This window comes from Nerophis lumbriciformis, linkage group LG32 (genome assembly GCF_033978685.3).
Source record: "Nerophis lumbriciformis linkage group LG32, RoL_Nlum_v2.1, whole genome shotgun sequence".
Taxonomy (NCBI): domain Eukaryota; kingdom Metazoa; phylum Chordata; class Actinopteri; order Syngnathiformes; family Syngnathidae; genus Nerophis; species Nerophis lumbriciformis.
The window spans coordinates 984,964-999,761 of record NC_084579.2 but is presented as its reverse complement, the minus strand read 5'-3'; the positions used below and the strand labels follow the sequence as shown (position 1 = coordinate 999,761).

Below are 14,798 nucleotides of genomic sequence, written 5' to 3'. Positions count from 1 at the left end.
TGACAGCTAGAAAACAAAGATGCTAAACTGACAGTTGACAGCTAGAAAACAAAGATGCTAAACTGACAGTTGACAGCTAGAAAACAAAGATGCTAAACTGACGGTTGACAGCTAGAAAACAAAGATGCTAAACTGACAGTTGACAGGTAGAAAACAAAGATGCTAAACTGACAGTTGACAGGTAGAAAACAAAGATGCTAAACTGACAGTTGACAGCTAGAAAACAAAGATACTAAACTGACAGTTGACAGTTAGAAAACAAAGATACTAAACTGACAGTTGACAGGTAGAAAACAAAGATACTAAACTGACAGTTGACAGCTGGAAAACAAAGATGCTAAACTGACAGTTGACAGCTAGAAAACAAAGATACTAAACTGACAGTTGACAGCTAGAAAACAAAGATACTAAACTGACAGTTGACAGCTGGAAAACAAAGATACTAAACTGACAGTTGACAGCTAGAAAACAAAGATGCTAAACTGACAGTTGACAGCTAGAAAACAAAGATGCTAAACTGACAGTTGACAGCTAGAAAACAAAGATGCTAAACTGACGGTTGACAGCTAGAAAACAAAGATGCTAAACTGACAGTTGACAGGTAGAAAACAAAGATGCTAAACTGACAGTTGACAGGTAGACAACAAAGATGCTAAACTGACAGTTGACAGCTAGAAAACAAAGATACTAAACTGACAGTTGACAGTTAGAAAACAAAGATACTAAACTGACAGTTGACAGGTAGAAAACAAAGATACTAAACTGACAGTTGACAGCTGGAAAACAAAGATGCTAAACTGACAGTTGACAGCTAGAAAACAAAGATACTAAACTGACAGTTGACAGCTGGAAAACAAAGATACTAAACTGACAGTTGACAGCTAGAAAACAAAGATGCTAAACTGACAGTTGACAGCTAGAAAACAAAGATGCTAAACTGACAGTTGACAGCTAGAAAACAAAGATGCTAAACTGACAGTTGACAGGTAGAAAACAAAGATGCTAAACTGACAGTTGACAGGTAGAAAAGAAAAATGCTAAACTGACAGTTGACAGGTAGAAAACAAAGATGCTAAACTAACAGTTGACAGGTAGAAAACAAAGATGCTAAACTGACAGTTGACAGGTAGAAAACAAGATGCTAAACTGAGTGGACTGTTGAAAATTCAGGTGTTTATATATGTTTATGTTGAAGTATTTGGCAGATGCTTTTTTCCAAAGCGACATACATCAAAAATACATATAAAACAATGACTGTAAACATGATCATTTAAGGGAAGAATGTAATAGAAAATATCAATACAAAGTGTCAAGACAGAATCAACTCTCTGCTGCTGCAGCAACAGAGATACAGTCTATAGATATCTAATGTATTGTTTATGTAGCATGTATATATAACCTCATCATATTGTTTCTTCAACTTCAAAATAGTTGACCCTTCTCTGGGATTATATTCCCAGTTTTGATCTGGGACGTCTTCTAGCATATAAGAATATTCTATTAGTGTTAAGCAAACTATGAATAATAAAACATGTGTCCTTTATCATAGCTACACGTATGACAAAAAAGCGTGTGAAAATCAGTGGTATTCAGAATCAGAATTTTTTTAAATTTTTTATTGCCATTGTTTGAGAACGGGTTCACAAGCTAGGAATTTTTCGTGGTGCAACATAAAAGACACAACACAGAAACGGTAGTAAAATGAGCTGTAACTGAGCTATCAGATCTTGTTATTGTTCATGTGCCTGATGGCCGAGGGGAAAAGAGTGTTGAGGTGGCGGGAGGTGTGGGTCTGGATGGACTGTAGTCTCCTGCCTGAGGGGAGAGGGGAGAATAGTTTGTGTCCAGGGTGAGAAGAGTCAGCTGTGATCCGACCCACACGCCTCCTGGTCCTGGAGGAGAACAAGTCCTGGAGGGATGGGAGCTTGCAGCCAATCACCTTCTCAGCAGCACGTACCATGCGCTGCAGGCGATGCTTATCCTGGATCACACAGTGATGGTGGAGATCAGGATGGACTCCATGATGGCTGAGTAAAACTGCACCAGCATCTCGGTCGGCACCTTAAGTTTCCTCAGCTGCCGCAGGAAGTACATCCTCTCTGCTGGGCCTTCTTGATGAGGGAGCTGATGGTCGACTCCCACTTGAGGTCCTGGGTGATGGTGGTGCCCAAGAAACGGAAGGAGTCCACAGGAGTCAGTGAGGTAAGATGAATGACACTTCATTGCTCCTGCCAAATGAATTGCACTGATCACCACTCCAAGATGGCGGCCCGTGTCTCGTCAGCGCCAGTAGGCAGTAGCGCTCCATGCTGCGTACTCTTAGAACATGTCTATGGAAGTCTGACCCAGCAGTTATTTGCACACCAACAGCATTTGGCACTTTATCACGCAACAAACCATTATTGTAAAAAAGACAAGCGGAACAGGTTTGTAGTAGCAGTGGTCAACTTGACACACCACAGTCTCAATCAGTGAGGCCGCCAAGATGGGACGTCTGGACACAGATGCTTGTGTCTCCAGGAGGACCACCTGGAGGTGTGGTGTGGCACTGCTAGTAGGATGCTTGTGTCTCCAGGAGGACCACCTGGAGGTGTGGTGTGGCACTGCTAGTAGGATGCTTGTGTCTCCAGGAGGACCACCTGGAGGTGTGGTGTGGCACTGCTAGTAGGATGCTTGTGTCTCCAGGAGGACCACCTGGAGGTGTGGTGTGGCACTGCTAGTAGGATGCTTGTGTCTCCAGGAGGACCACCTGGAGGTGTGGTGTGGCACTGCTAGTAGGATGCTTGTGTCTCCAGGAGGACCACCTGGAGGTGTGTCAATCAGCAAGATAAGCATAGCAAACGGCTGTTAATCAACTTGCTGTTTTTTGAGCAGCCTGTGTGAAAGGTGATGTCAGGTGTGTGTGAAAGAAGATGTCAGGTGTGTGTGAAAGGTGATGTCAGGTGTGGTGTCAAGTGAATAAAGTATTTATGTGAAAGTGAAAGTATCAGTCAGGTGGCGAGCTGACTTCCTGCCTTGAAGGCGGCGAGCACGCTCACTGCAGACTCCACGCAGCCGTCAAAGTTGGAGTGGCTGAAGGCGTCTCCCGAGCACACCAGCAGGGGGCGCTCCAGGACAGTCATGTGACCCGGACAGTCCGCCACTGAGGTCAGCACCTGCAGGGAAGAGGCCAGGTCAAAGGTGAAATGCTAGAGAAGCCAGGGTGACCTTCCTCACCTGTGAGTACCTCCACTTGTGGCACTTGATGCTGATTGGCTGAGGCAGATTGGGGAGGAGCCTGTAGACTTCCCTCAAGACCACGGGCTCAACTTCCTCCTTCTCCTCTTCCAGGTGCTGCAGGCCGAAGGGAGCGCTGCTATGGACCACCAGAGTAGGACCCAGGGGGGCGTGGCCTTCTGGACACCACAGTGGTGAGGTCGCCCCTTCATCTTCATCTTCATCAGCGCTCCTCACCTGTGCCGCGTTTACGATGCTCCACGGTGGCGTAGCAGATACACTCGCTGTTGTCACCCTGGTTGTTGTAGTAGCGCACCGCCCACGGCACCTTGATGTCCACGCCAGGCGGGAAGAAGAGCGCCAAGGCGAAGCGTGAAGAATACATCACTGCTTCTAACTGCTCCCTCTGCTGGACAGACAGCACTGACACACCCATTACTTAACTAATACATCACTACTAACTTGTATTAGTTAAAGAATACATCACTTTTAAGTGCTCCCTCTGCTGGACAGATAACACTGACTGACTGACTGACTCTCACTCTCACTCACACACACACACACACACACACACACACACACACACACACACACACACACACACACACACACACACACACACACACACACACACACACACACACACACACACACACACACACACACACACACACACACACACAAACTAACTAAACTGACTAAGTCATTAACATAAACTGTGACTTAGTCACTAATATAAAATGACTAAGTCATTAACATAGACTGTGACTTAATCACTAACATAAACTGACTAAGTCATTAACATTAAGTGTGACTATGTCACTAAGATAAACTGTGACTAAGTCATTAACATAAAGTGTGACTATGTCATCAACATAAACTGACTAAGTCATCAACACAAAGTGTGACTATGTCATCAACATAAAGTGTGACTATGTCATCAACATAAAGTGTGACTATGTCATCAACATAAAGTGTGACTATGTCATCAACATAAAGTGTGACTATGTCATGAGCATAAAGTGTGACTATGTCATCAACATAAAGTGTGACTATGTCATGAGCATAAAGTGTGACTATGTCATCAACATAAAGTGTGACTATGTCATCAACATAAAGTGTGACTATGTCATCAACATAAAGTGTGACTATGTCATCAACATAAAGTGTGACTATGTCATCAACATAAAGTGTGACTATGTCATCAACATAAAGTGTGACTATGTCATGAGCATAAAGTGTGACTATGTCATGAGCATGTGACTTACATTGTGGCAGGTCTCCTTGCAGCTGCAGTATTTGAGGTACAGGCATGGTCAGGATGACAGAGTCAAAGCGCTCACTGGCGCCATGCTTCCTGTGAACCTCCCATGATGCACCGCGGCGGTACAGGCCAGTCACATGATGCTCCAAGAACAAATCAGCTCCTAGAAATGATGACGCTGCAGTGACAGTTTGTCAGGAAAGTCACATGTCACTCACCTGACTCACACAGGAAGTGTTTGACCACACTGCTCATGCCCAGTGGTGCCACGTAGTTCTGACTCCCCTCTTGGTGTCGCAGTCCTTCTACCACACAGTCCAGAGGACGCAGCACCCCCGCACTCACCAGCTCTGTGTACAGGCTGACATGTCCCATACTGATGTCAGATACACTATGTCCACTGATACCACACTGATGGCAGATACACTATGTTCACTGATACCACACTGATGGCAGATACACTATGTTCACTGATACCACACTGATGGCAGATACACTATGTTCACTGATACCACACTGATGGCAGATACACTGTGTCGAGTGATACCACACTGATGGCAGATACACTGTGTCGAGTGATACCACACTGATGGCAGATACACTGTGTCGAGTGATACCACACTGATGGCAGATACACTATGTTCACTGATACCACACTGATGGCAGATACACTGTGTCCAGTGATACCATACTGATGGCAGATACACTGTGTCGAGTGATACCACACTGATGGCGATGGTGATGAGCGCAAAGCAGATGATGCGAGCGGTGCGAGCGAGGGAAAAAAAGCACGCCAAAAGTCGTCAAAAGTGTGGGAGTATTTCAATAAACAAATGTATATAATTCGGCATTATTTCGGCCAGTCGGCTTATAAAATCAGAGCCGATCAGTTTACGTTTGCGCGCAGGTATAACGCGGCGCGCTCCTGTCTCATCTGCTGGTGCGCGAGCCCGGTAATTAGAAAGCTTTGTCAAATCAAGGAGTACAAAAGACGCCAGCGCAGAGTGGAAAAAGGTTTAGTTCATTACAGATAACCCAGAGTTGTGACAAAAGTATGTAAGATTTAATATTTCTCTTCGTGGGTGTGGCGCACCTGTTGCGCTGGTGAGATGGGAGGGGGGCATGTAGCGTGCTTAGTCTGGAGGCTAAATACACACAGTGTGTTATGTAACTGTTGTTTAGTGTTGATATTCTTTGCTTAGTTTGATAAATGTTGGAGCAGTTTGCTTCATCAGGAGGGTGAAGTCGCTCAACTTAAAGTGTTGGATTTAACTGTGTTGGTGAGGGCGTAGAAAAAGGGGCATTTTTCTACCAGTAGACAGCGTTTAAGATTGAGTGTTTCACTGCTAAATTAATAATATATTTATATTGAATATGGATTTTAAATATGTATCTAAATAGGTGGTTAATTGGTTAGGTATTTATGTATTTGCATATTGGGTTTTCTGTTGCATTTATCTATTGTGTTTCTGGGTTTAAATGTATTTTATATGTATCTTGGTACATTTATGTTGAGACAATTTATTTAAAATCTGTTTTAACTTAAAGGGAAAAGATGTGTCCATTTTCTTGCACTTGTTTAATGGTTAAGAGTTTGATAGCTAATTAATAGTTGTAAATTATGGGATTGATAATTGATTGATTTTTTTACAGCATGTTAATCTTGTGGTGTTTTGTCCTTAAAGGTTTTTCACCTACTAAAGAAGCTAAAGGCTACTAAAGGCTACTAAAGACAGCTAATGACAGCTAAAGAAACTAAAGTCTACTAACACTGCTAAAGACTGCTAAAAAGACTAAAGAAGAAAAAAGAAGCTGTTTCTTGGTTGGAAAAACTGTTGCAAACTAAAGGAAAATAAAAGGAAAAAGTAACTACGGTCTGGTCTTTTGAGTGAAATCCAGAAGCCACATTCAGCATTGGTACATCCCTTCAAGTGTGGGATAAGCACAGCGAAAAAGCAAAACACTTGACAGTTGTTGTATGCACACTGTGTCGAGCGGAAATTGCCTATCATAGCAGCACAACGGCTATGAAGGAACATTTGAAAAGAAAACACCCGACAGCGTTCTTGCCATCACCATCAACTAGTCAATCGTCCGCGTGAGTATACATTGTCATCATTACACAAAATCATGAATGTGTCATTTGTATCTGCGTTGTAAATTCATAAACTAAAACACTGTTTCGCTCTGAGAGGCGCGTTTGGCATGCCTGTTCAGTGTTTACAAAGACGCGCTCCTCTTTAACGCTAACGTTAATTAGTTGTGCAAATACCTTTTACAACATTAACAGTTACATATACTATGTACAAACCAACAATTAACTTTCACTTTAATCATACTATCATTGTTGTGTTATTAAGCAAAATAAGCAATACTTTTACTTTTGTTGAAATGTTTACACTGTTACAGAATATTTCGTTTTGCACTTTTTTGTATTGGATGTTTATCTTTATTTTTGCACATTTTAAAGCAAAATAAGCAATACTTTTACTTTAGAAATGCTTATACTATTGCAGAATATTAAGATTTGCACTGGATGTTTACTTTTATATTTGCACATTAAAAAGCAAATAAGCTACTTTTAATTTTGTTAAATGTTAAAAGTTTTAAATGTTTACATTGTTACAGAATATTTTGTCATGTTGTTGTCAATGTTGACTGAGTGGCCATACTTTTTTTTTGTATATAAAAGTCATGCCTTTTGAAAAAACTGGCCAACATTTATTTTTTCATCTTCATTTTAAATAAAAAAAATAATCGGTAAAAGGAAAAATAATCTATAGATTAATCGAAAAAATAATCTATAGATTAACCGATTAATCGAAAAAATAATCTATAGATTAATCGATAGAAAAATAATCGTTAGCTGCAGCCTTAGTTGATTATGACGTGTTGACTATGACGTGTTGATTATGACGTGTTGATTATGACGTGTTGATTATGACGTGTTGATTATGATGTGTTGATTATGACGTGTTGACTATGACGTGTTGATTATGACGTGTTGATTATGACGTGTTGACTATGACGTGTTGATTATGACGTGTGCAACACTAGAGGTAACTAAGACGTGTTGACTATGACGTGTTGACTATGCCGTGTTGACTATGACGTGTTGACTATGACGTGTTGACTATGACGTGTGCAACACTAGAGGTAACTAAGACGTGTTGGCTATGACGTGTTGACTATGCCGTGTTGACTATGACGTGTGCAACGAGGAGGAGTCTGTGTTGGAGGAGAACACAGAGAGGGAGGAGCCTATGTCGGGGGAACAATAGAGGAGCACTTAAAAAGAGGGCGACTGCAGGCAGGCTGAGTGAGTAAAAGGCTCTTAAAGTTAGTATGTCATAACAATGTGAAGTTTCTTAAAGTCATTCTAGTTAGTATGTCATAACAATGTGAAGTTTCTTAAAGTCATTCTAGTTAGTATGTCATAACAATGTGAAGTTTGTACATACATGAAGATACATGTTTGGACAGTTCATTCATCAGATGTGTTGACCCAGCACACTAAACAGATCCTGACATTGAAGACATAAGGTTTGGTGCATCATGATACACCTTGGTATGGGCTGCAATATCACGATGGTATAGTGAGTAAACCTTCATTAGGGACAACCCAGGTCAAAGTTCTAGAATGTTCTATGCAAAGACAAATGTGTCCTACCTGTGGTGAGACTGAGCATATTCATGTGTGGCCGTGATGTACTGCGCTCCTATGTCCGCCGACTGACACTGGGAGTCAGGAGGACGAGACGTGCACATCCTTCCACCTACACACACACACACACACACACACACACACACACACACACACACACACACACACACACACACACACACACACACAAGGCATTTGATATGTGGACAGCTACAGACTACACAAGTAGTAGTCCATACTCAACTCTTCTTGACTGTTTACAAAACTAAGCCAAGCAAAACTACGCTCGCTAAACAAGACTAAGCCAAGCTAAACTAAGCTATACTAAAGTAAACCAAGCTAAACTAAACTAAGTTGTACTAAGCTAAGCTAAGCTAAGCTACATGACAAGTGACGGACACGAAGAGTTTCTCACCAGAACCTCTGGCCTTGTCCCAGACCACAATGTGGACTTTGTTGTCCATGTTCCTCCGCAGCAGACACGCACACAGACTACCTGTCAGACCCGCTCCCACGATCAGAACCCGGGACATGTTGAAGTCTCCAGTCAGGCACAGCGAAGACACTCGGACCGGAAGTGACGTTTTCTGCTTCCGCTGGGTCAGAGTTGAAGCGAGAGCGACATAAAAGTCTCCTCTACAAGGACAACCATGTTTTTATTTCTCCTTAAGTCTCCTCTACAAGTACAACCATATTTGTATTTCTCCTTAAGTCTTTTCTGCAAGTACAACCATATTTTTATTCCTCCTTAAGTCTCCTCTACAACCACTTTTATTTCTCCTTATGCCATGTCGCTATGCATCATAACTTCATCATTTATTCTTTTACAACCATTTTTCAAACAGCTGGATGAAATCATAGTTGGGTTTTTTATGTACACCTTTATTTATAAAGTTCGACATTTACAAACAAACATGGAGAAAAAAAATCATCGTTTTAAACTGTGTCCTTTGGCCGACGTGACACGTCACGTGACACGTCACGTGACGTCACATCCGGAGTCACATGGTCTGAAGTCCGCTGAGCCAAGAATCCGGTGAGTACACGAGCAGCGTGAAACTACACAACATTATCTTTAATCACACGCAAATTGTCGTGTTTTTGTGTCACAAAACTGCTGTTGAACAAACACGCTTCTTGTTTTCACCTACCATGAATTCATTTACGTGGACCCCGACTTAAACTAGTGGAAAAACTTATTGGGGTGTTACCATTTAGTGGTCAATTGTAGGGAATAAGTACTGTACTGTGCAATCTACTAATACAAGTTTCAATCAATCAAAAAAAACCTTTGACCTCCGTGATCAGACACATTTCTTTGTTTTGGAGCTGACTTCCGGTTGATAAAGAGACCTGGGATTTGAACAATAGCAACACGTTGAAATATGTGTGTGTGTGTGTGTGTGTGTGTGTGTGTGTGTGTGTGTGTGTGTGTGTGTGTGTGTGTGTGTGTGTGTGTGTGTGTGTGCGTGCGTGCAGACACCATGCAGAGTTTGCTATGTTTGATGCTGCTGTCGGCTGTGGGCGTGGCTAAAACATCACCTTTTACCGCACCGCCGCCATTGGACCCTGAAGTCCATATGAACATTGTGAGTACAACATTCTGCTGCAGGTTGCCATGGTTACTGTGTCAGCAACACCCCAGTGTGTGTGTGTGTGTGTGTGTGTGTGTGTGTGTGTGTGTGTGTGTGAGAGCAGACAGAGATCATCAGGAGGTGGGGCTACCCGGCGGAGGAGCACCAGGTGCTGACGGAGGACGGCTACATCCTGATGGTCAACAGGATTCCTGGAGGGCTGAAAAAGACACAAGGTGAGGTCAGGTGTGATGTCATCTGTCTGCTGCTCATCACACAAGGTGAGGTCAGGTGTGATGTCATCAGTCTACTGGTCATCACACAAGGTGAGGTCAGGTGTGATGTCATCAGTCTGCTGGTCATCACACAAGATGAGGTCAGGTGTGATGTCATCAGTCTGCTGGTCATCACACAAGATGAGGTCAGGTGTGATGTCATCTGTCTGCTGCTCATCACACAAGGTGAGGTCAGGTGTGATGTCATCTGTCTGCTGCTCATCACACAAGGTGAGGTCAGGTGTGATGTCATCAGTCTGCTGGTCATCACACAAGGTGAGGTCAGGTGTGATGTCATCAGTCTACTGGTCGTCACACAAGGTGAGGTAAGGTGTGATGTCATCACACAAGGTGAGGTCAGGTGTGATGTCATCAGTCTGCTGGTCATCACACAAGGTGAGGTCAGGTGTGATGTCATCAGTCTACTGCTCATCACACAAGGTGAGGTCAGGTGTGATGTCATCAGTCTGCTGGTCATCACACAAGGTGAGGTCAGGTGTGATGTCATCTGTCTGCTGCTCATCACACAAGGTGAGGTCAGGTGTGATGTCATCAGTCTGCTGGTCATCACACAAGGTGAGGTCAGGTGTGATGTCATCAGTCTACTGGTCGTCACACAAGGTGAGGTTGAGGTGTGATGTCATCACACAAGGTGAGGTCAGGTGTGATGTCATCAGTCTGCTGGTCATCACACAAGGTGAGGTCAGGTGTGATGTCATCAGTCTACTGGTCGTCACACAAGGTGAGGTTGAGGTGTGATGTCATCACACAAGGTGAGGTCAGGTGTGATGTCATCAGTCTGCTGGTCATCACACAAGGTGAGGTCAGGTGTGATGTCATCAGTCTACTGGTCGTCACACAAGGTGAGGTCAGGTGTGATATCACACAAGGGGAGGTTGAGGTGTGATGTCATCACACAAGGGGAGGTTGTGGTGTGATGTCATCACACAAGGTGAGGTTGAGGTGTGATGTCATCACACAAGGTGAGGTTGAGGTGTGATGTCATCACACAAGGTGAGGTCAGGTGTGATGTCATCAGTCTACTGCTCATCACACAAGGTGAGGTAAGGTGTGATGTCATCAGTCTACTGGTCGTCACACAAGGTGAGGTAAGGTGTGATGTCATCAGTCTACTGGTCGTCACACAAGGTGAGGTAAGGTGTGATGTCATCACACAAGGTGAGGTTGAGGTGTGATGTCATCACACAAGGGGAGGTTGAGGTGTGATGTCATCACACAAGGTGAGGTTGAGGTGTGATGTCATCACACAAGGTGAGGTTGAGGTGTGATGTCATCACACAAGGTGAGGTTGAGGTGTGATGTCATCACACAAGGTGAGGTCAGGTGTGATGTCATCAGTCTACTGGTCATCACACAAGGTGAGGTAAGGTGTGATGTCATCAGTCTACTGGTCGTCACACAAGGTGAGGTAAGGTGTGATGTCATCACACAAGGTGAGGTCAGGTGTGATGTCATCACACAAGGTGAGGTTGAGGTGTGATGTCATCACACAAGGGGAGGTTGAGGTGTGATGTCATCACACAAGGTGAGGTTGAGGTGTGATGTCATCACATGACCCTCTAACAGGTCCCAGAAGAGCAGTTTTCCTCCAACATGGCCTCCTGGCGGCCGGCAGCAACTGGATCACCAACCCGCCTCCTTCCAGTCTGGGCTACGTGCTCGCTGACGCCGGCTGTGATGTGTGGCTGGGGAACAGTCGAGGGAACACCTGGTCCAGGAAACACCAGAAGCTCCGCCCAGATCAGGACGACTTCTGGAGGTTCAGGTACGCTCACCTGACTGTCCAGCATGGTTTCTACTCAAGTGTGTGTGTGTGTGTGTGTGTGTGTGTGTGTGTGTGTGTGTGTGTGTGTGTGTGTGTGTGTGTGTGTGTGTGTGTGTGTGTGTGTGCAGTTACGATGAATTGGCTCTGAAGGATCTACCTGCAGTTGTGGACTACATCCTGAAGGAGACCGGCCAAGAAGACATTGTTTACATCGGACACTCTCAGGGAACCCATAGGTAACACACACACACACACACACACACACACACACACACACACACACACACACACACACACACACACACACACACACACACACACACACACACACACACACACACACACACACACACACACACCTAAGTAGAAGCCAGAGTGAACGTGTGTGTGTGTGTGTGTGTGTGTGTGTGTGTGTGTGTGTGTGTGTGTGTGTGTGTGTGTGTGTGCGTGTGTGCGTGTGCGTGTGCGTGTGCGTGTGTGTGTGTGTGTGTGTGTGTGTGTGTGTGTGTGTGTGTGTGTGTGTGTGTGCAGCATTCATGGCGTTCTCCACGCTGCCACAACTGGCTGCCAAGATCAAGTTGTTTATTGCTTTGGCTCCCGTGGCAACCGTGTCCTTTACCAGCAGCCCTTTGACCAAACTCTCTCTGCTGCCCAACTTCCTGCTTTGGGTAAGACATGCTAACACTCACATGATAACATGCTAACACTCACATGACACTAATGATAACATGCTAACACTCACATGACACTAATGATAACATGCTAACAGTCACATGACACTAATGATAACATGCTAACAGTCACATGACACTAATGATAACATGCTAACAGTCACATGACACTAATGATAACATGCTAACAGTCACATGACACTAATGATAACATGCTAACAGTCACATGACACTAATGATAACATGCTAACAGTCACATGACACTAATGATAACATGCTAACAGTCACATGACATCATCTCATTACAATATAACAGTTACGTAACAGGCTAACAGTTATGTAACATGCTAACAGTTACGTAACATGCTAACAGTTATGTAACATGCTACTAATGATAACATGCTAACAGTCACATGACATTAATGATAACATGCTAACAGTCACATGACATCATCTCATTACAATTTAACAGTTACGTAATGTGCTAACAGTTATGTAACATGCTAACAGTCACATGACATCTCATTACCAGTGTTGGGACTAACGCGTTACTGTAACGCCGTTAGTTTCGGCGGTAACTAGTAATCTAACGCGTTATTTTTTTATATTCAGTAACTCAGTTACCGTTACTACATGATGCGTTACTGCGTTATTTTACCTTACTTTTTATGTAGTATAAAGTGTGTTTTATCGGAGCGCTGCTGTGTCATCCTTCTGATTCTTCTTGTGTCACAAGCCGGAGAAGAGAGACATTGTTTGTGTGTTGTATGTAGAGCACATTGTTTGTGTGTTGTATGTAGAGCACATTGTTTGTGTGTTGTATGTAGAGCACATTGTTTGTGTGTTGTATGTAGAGCACATTGTTTGTGTGTTGTATGTAGAGCACATTGTTTGTGTGTTGTATGTAGAGCACATTGTTTGTGTGTTGTATGTAGAGCACATTGTTTGTGTGTTGTATGTAGAGCACATTGTTTGTGTGTTGTATGTAGAGCACATTGTTTGTGTGTTGTATGTAGAGCACATTGTTTGTGTGTTGTATGTAGACCACATTGTTTGTGTGTTGTATGTAGACCACATTGTTTGTGTGTTGTATGTAGACCACATTGTTTGTGTGTTGTATGTAGAGCACATTGTTTGTGTGTTGTATGTAGAGCACATTGTTTGTGTGTTGTATGTAGAGCACATTGTTTGTGTGTTGTATGTAGAGCACATTGTTTGTGTGTTGTATGTAGAGCACATTGTTTGTGTGTTGTATGTAGAGCACATTGTTTGTGTGTTGTATGTAGAGCACATTGTTTGTGTGTTGTATGTAGAGCACATTGCTTAGTGATACAAATGCATGTGAAGTGTATTATTGTCCAGTGCAATAACAGAACTGAAATGAAGACTAAAAGAGCATTAATGGGAGCTTTAAAAAAAAAAAGTAGAAGAAGTAACTAAATAGTTACTTTTCACAGTAACACATTACTTTTTGGTGTAAGTAACTGAGTTAGTAACTGAGTTACTTTTGAAATGAAGTAACTAGTAACTGTAACTAGTTACTGCTTTTCAGTAACTAACCCAACACTGCTCATTACAATATAACAGTTACGTAACATGCTAACAGTTACGTAACGTGCTAACAGTTACGTAACATGCTAACAGTTACGTAACATGCTAACTGTTACATAACGTGCTAACAGTTATGTAACATGCTAACAGTTACGTAACATGCTAACTGTTACATAACGTGCTAACAGTTACGTAACATGCTAACAGTTACGTAACATGCTAACTGTTACATAACGTGCTAACAGTTACGTAACATGCTAACAGTTACGTAACATGCTAACTGTTACATAACGTGCTAACAGTTATGTAACATGCTAACAGTTACGTAACATGCTAACTGTTACATAACGTGCTAACAGTTACGTAACATGCTAACAGTTACGTAACATGCTAACTGTTACATAACGTGCTAACAGTTACGTAACATGCTAACAGTCACATGACAGAGCTTGCTGTCCCACAGGACCTGTTTGGAAGGCGGGACTTCCTGCCTCAGAGTCACATGATCGAGTGGTTTGCAGAGCATGTTTGTGCCAAGCGTCTGCTCAGTAACTTGTGTGGAAATCTCTTCTTCATCCTGTGTGGCTTTGATGAAAAGAACCTCAACATGGTTAGTGTCTCCATCTTCTCCATCATCTCCATCATCTCCATCTTCTCCATCATCTCCATCTTCTCCATCATCTCCATCTTCTCCATCTTCTCCATCATCTCCATCTTCTCCATCTTCTCCATCATCTCCATCTTCTCCATCATCTCCATCATCTCCATCTTCTCCATCTTCTCCATCATGGAGAGCA

The 14,798-nt window shown here is 43.1% G+C and overlaps 2 protein-coding genes across 4 annotated transcripts in view; one reads left to right on the top strand and one right to left on the bottom strand.

Annotated features, from left to right (window-relative positions):
- Nucleotides 1-1,584: 1,584 nt before the first annotated feature.
- On the bottom strand, nt 1,585-8,705 carry rnls (renalase, FAD-dependent amine oxidase). Of its 3 annotated transcripts, none has more exons than XM_061981196.2 (7): nt 8,560-8,705; nt 8,151-8,256; nt 4,699-4,841; nt 4,485-4,643; nt 3,454-3,639; nt 3,217-3,395; nt 1,585-3,155 (listed from the first exon to the last, which is right to left on the bottom strand). In XM_061981196.2, the coding sequence occupies exons 1-7, from the start codon at nt 8,675-8,677 to the stop codon at nt 2,991-2,993; spliced, it is 1,056 nt and encodes a 351-aa protein (XP_061837180.1). In that variant the 5' UTR covers nt 8,678-8,705; the 3' UTR covers nt 1,585-2,990. The 3 variants fall into 3 exon arrangements, with proteins under 3 accessions (XP_061837180.1, XP_061837182.1, XP_061837183.1); XM_061981198.2 differs by having other exon boundaries at nt 3,217-3,392; XM_061981199.1 differs by having other exon boundaries at nt 3,010-3,155; nt 3,227-3,395.
- Nucleotides 8,706-9,103: 398 nt separating this feature from the next.
- lipf (lipase, gastric) overlaps nt 9,104-14,798 on the top strand; it is a 7,292-nt gene continuing 1,597 nt past the window's right edge. The window contains exons 1-7 of the mRNA XM_072912042.1: nt 9,104-9,180; nt 9,624-9,733; nt 9,843-9,954; nt 11,581-11,779; nt 11,908-12,009; nt 12,303-12,447; nt 14,465-14,611. Of these exons, the coding sequence (XP_072768143.1) occupies nt 9,629-9,733; nt 9,843-9,954; nt 11,581-11,779; nt 11,908-12,009; nt 12,303-12,447; nt 14,465-14,611 (810 nt within the window). The 5' untranslated portion in view covers nt 9,104-9,180; nt 9,624-9,628. The remainder of the gene's footprint in view (nt 9,181-9,623; nt 9,734-9,842; nt 9,955-11,580; nt 11,780-11,907; nt 12,010-12,302; nt 12,448-14,464; nt 14,612-14,798) is intronic.

Coding starts and splice junctions, on each gene's coding strand:
- rnls (XM_061981196.2), bottom strand. CDS start 8,677: ATGTCCCGGGTTCTGATCGTGGGAGCGGGTCTGACAGGTAGTCTGTGT. Junction 8,257..8,559: donor GGACAAGGCCAGAGGTTCTG/GTGAGAAACTCT, acceptor GTGTGTGTGTAG/GTGGAAGGATGTGCACGTCT. Junction 4,644..4,698: donor ACACTTCCTGTGTGAGTCAG/GTGAGTGACATG, acceptor CATCATTTCTAG/GAGCTGATTTGTTCTTGGAG.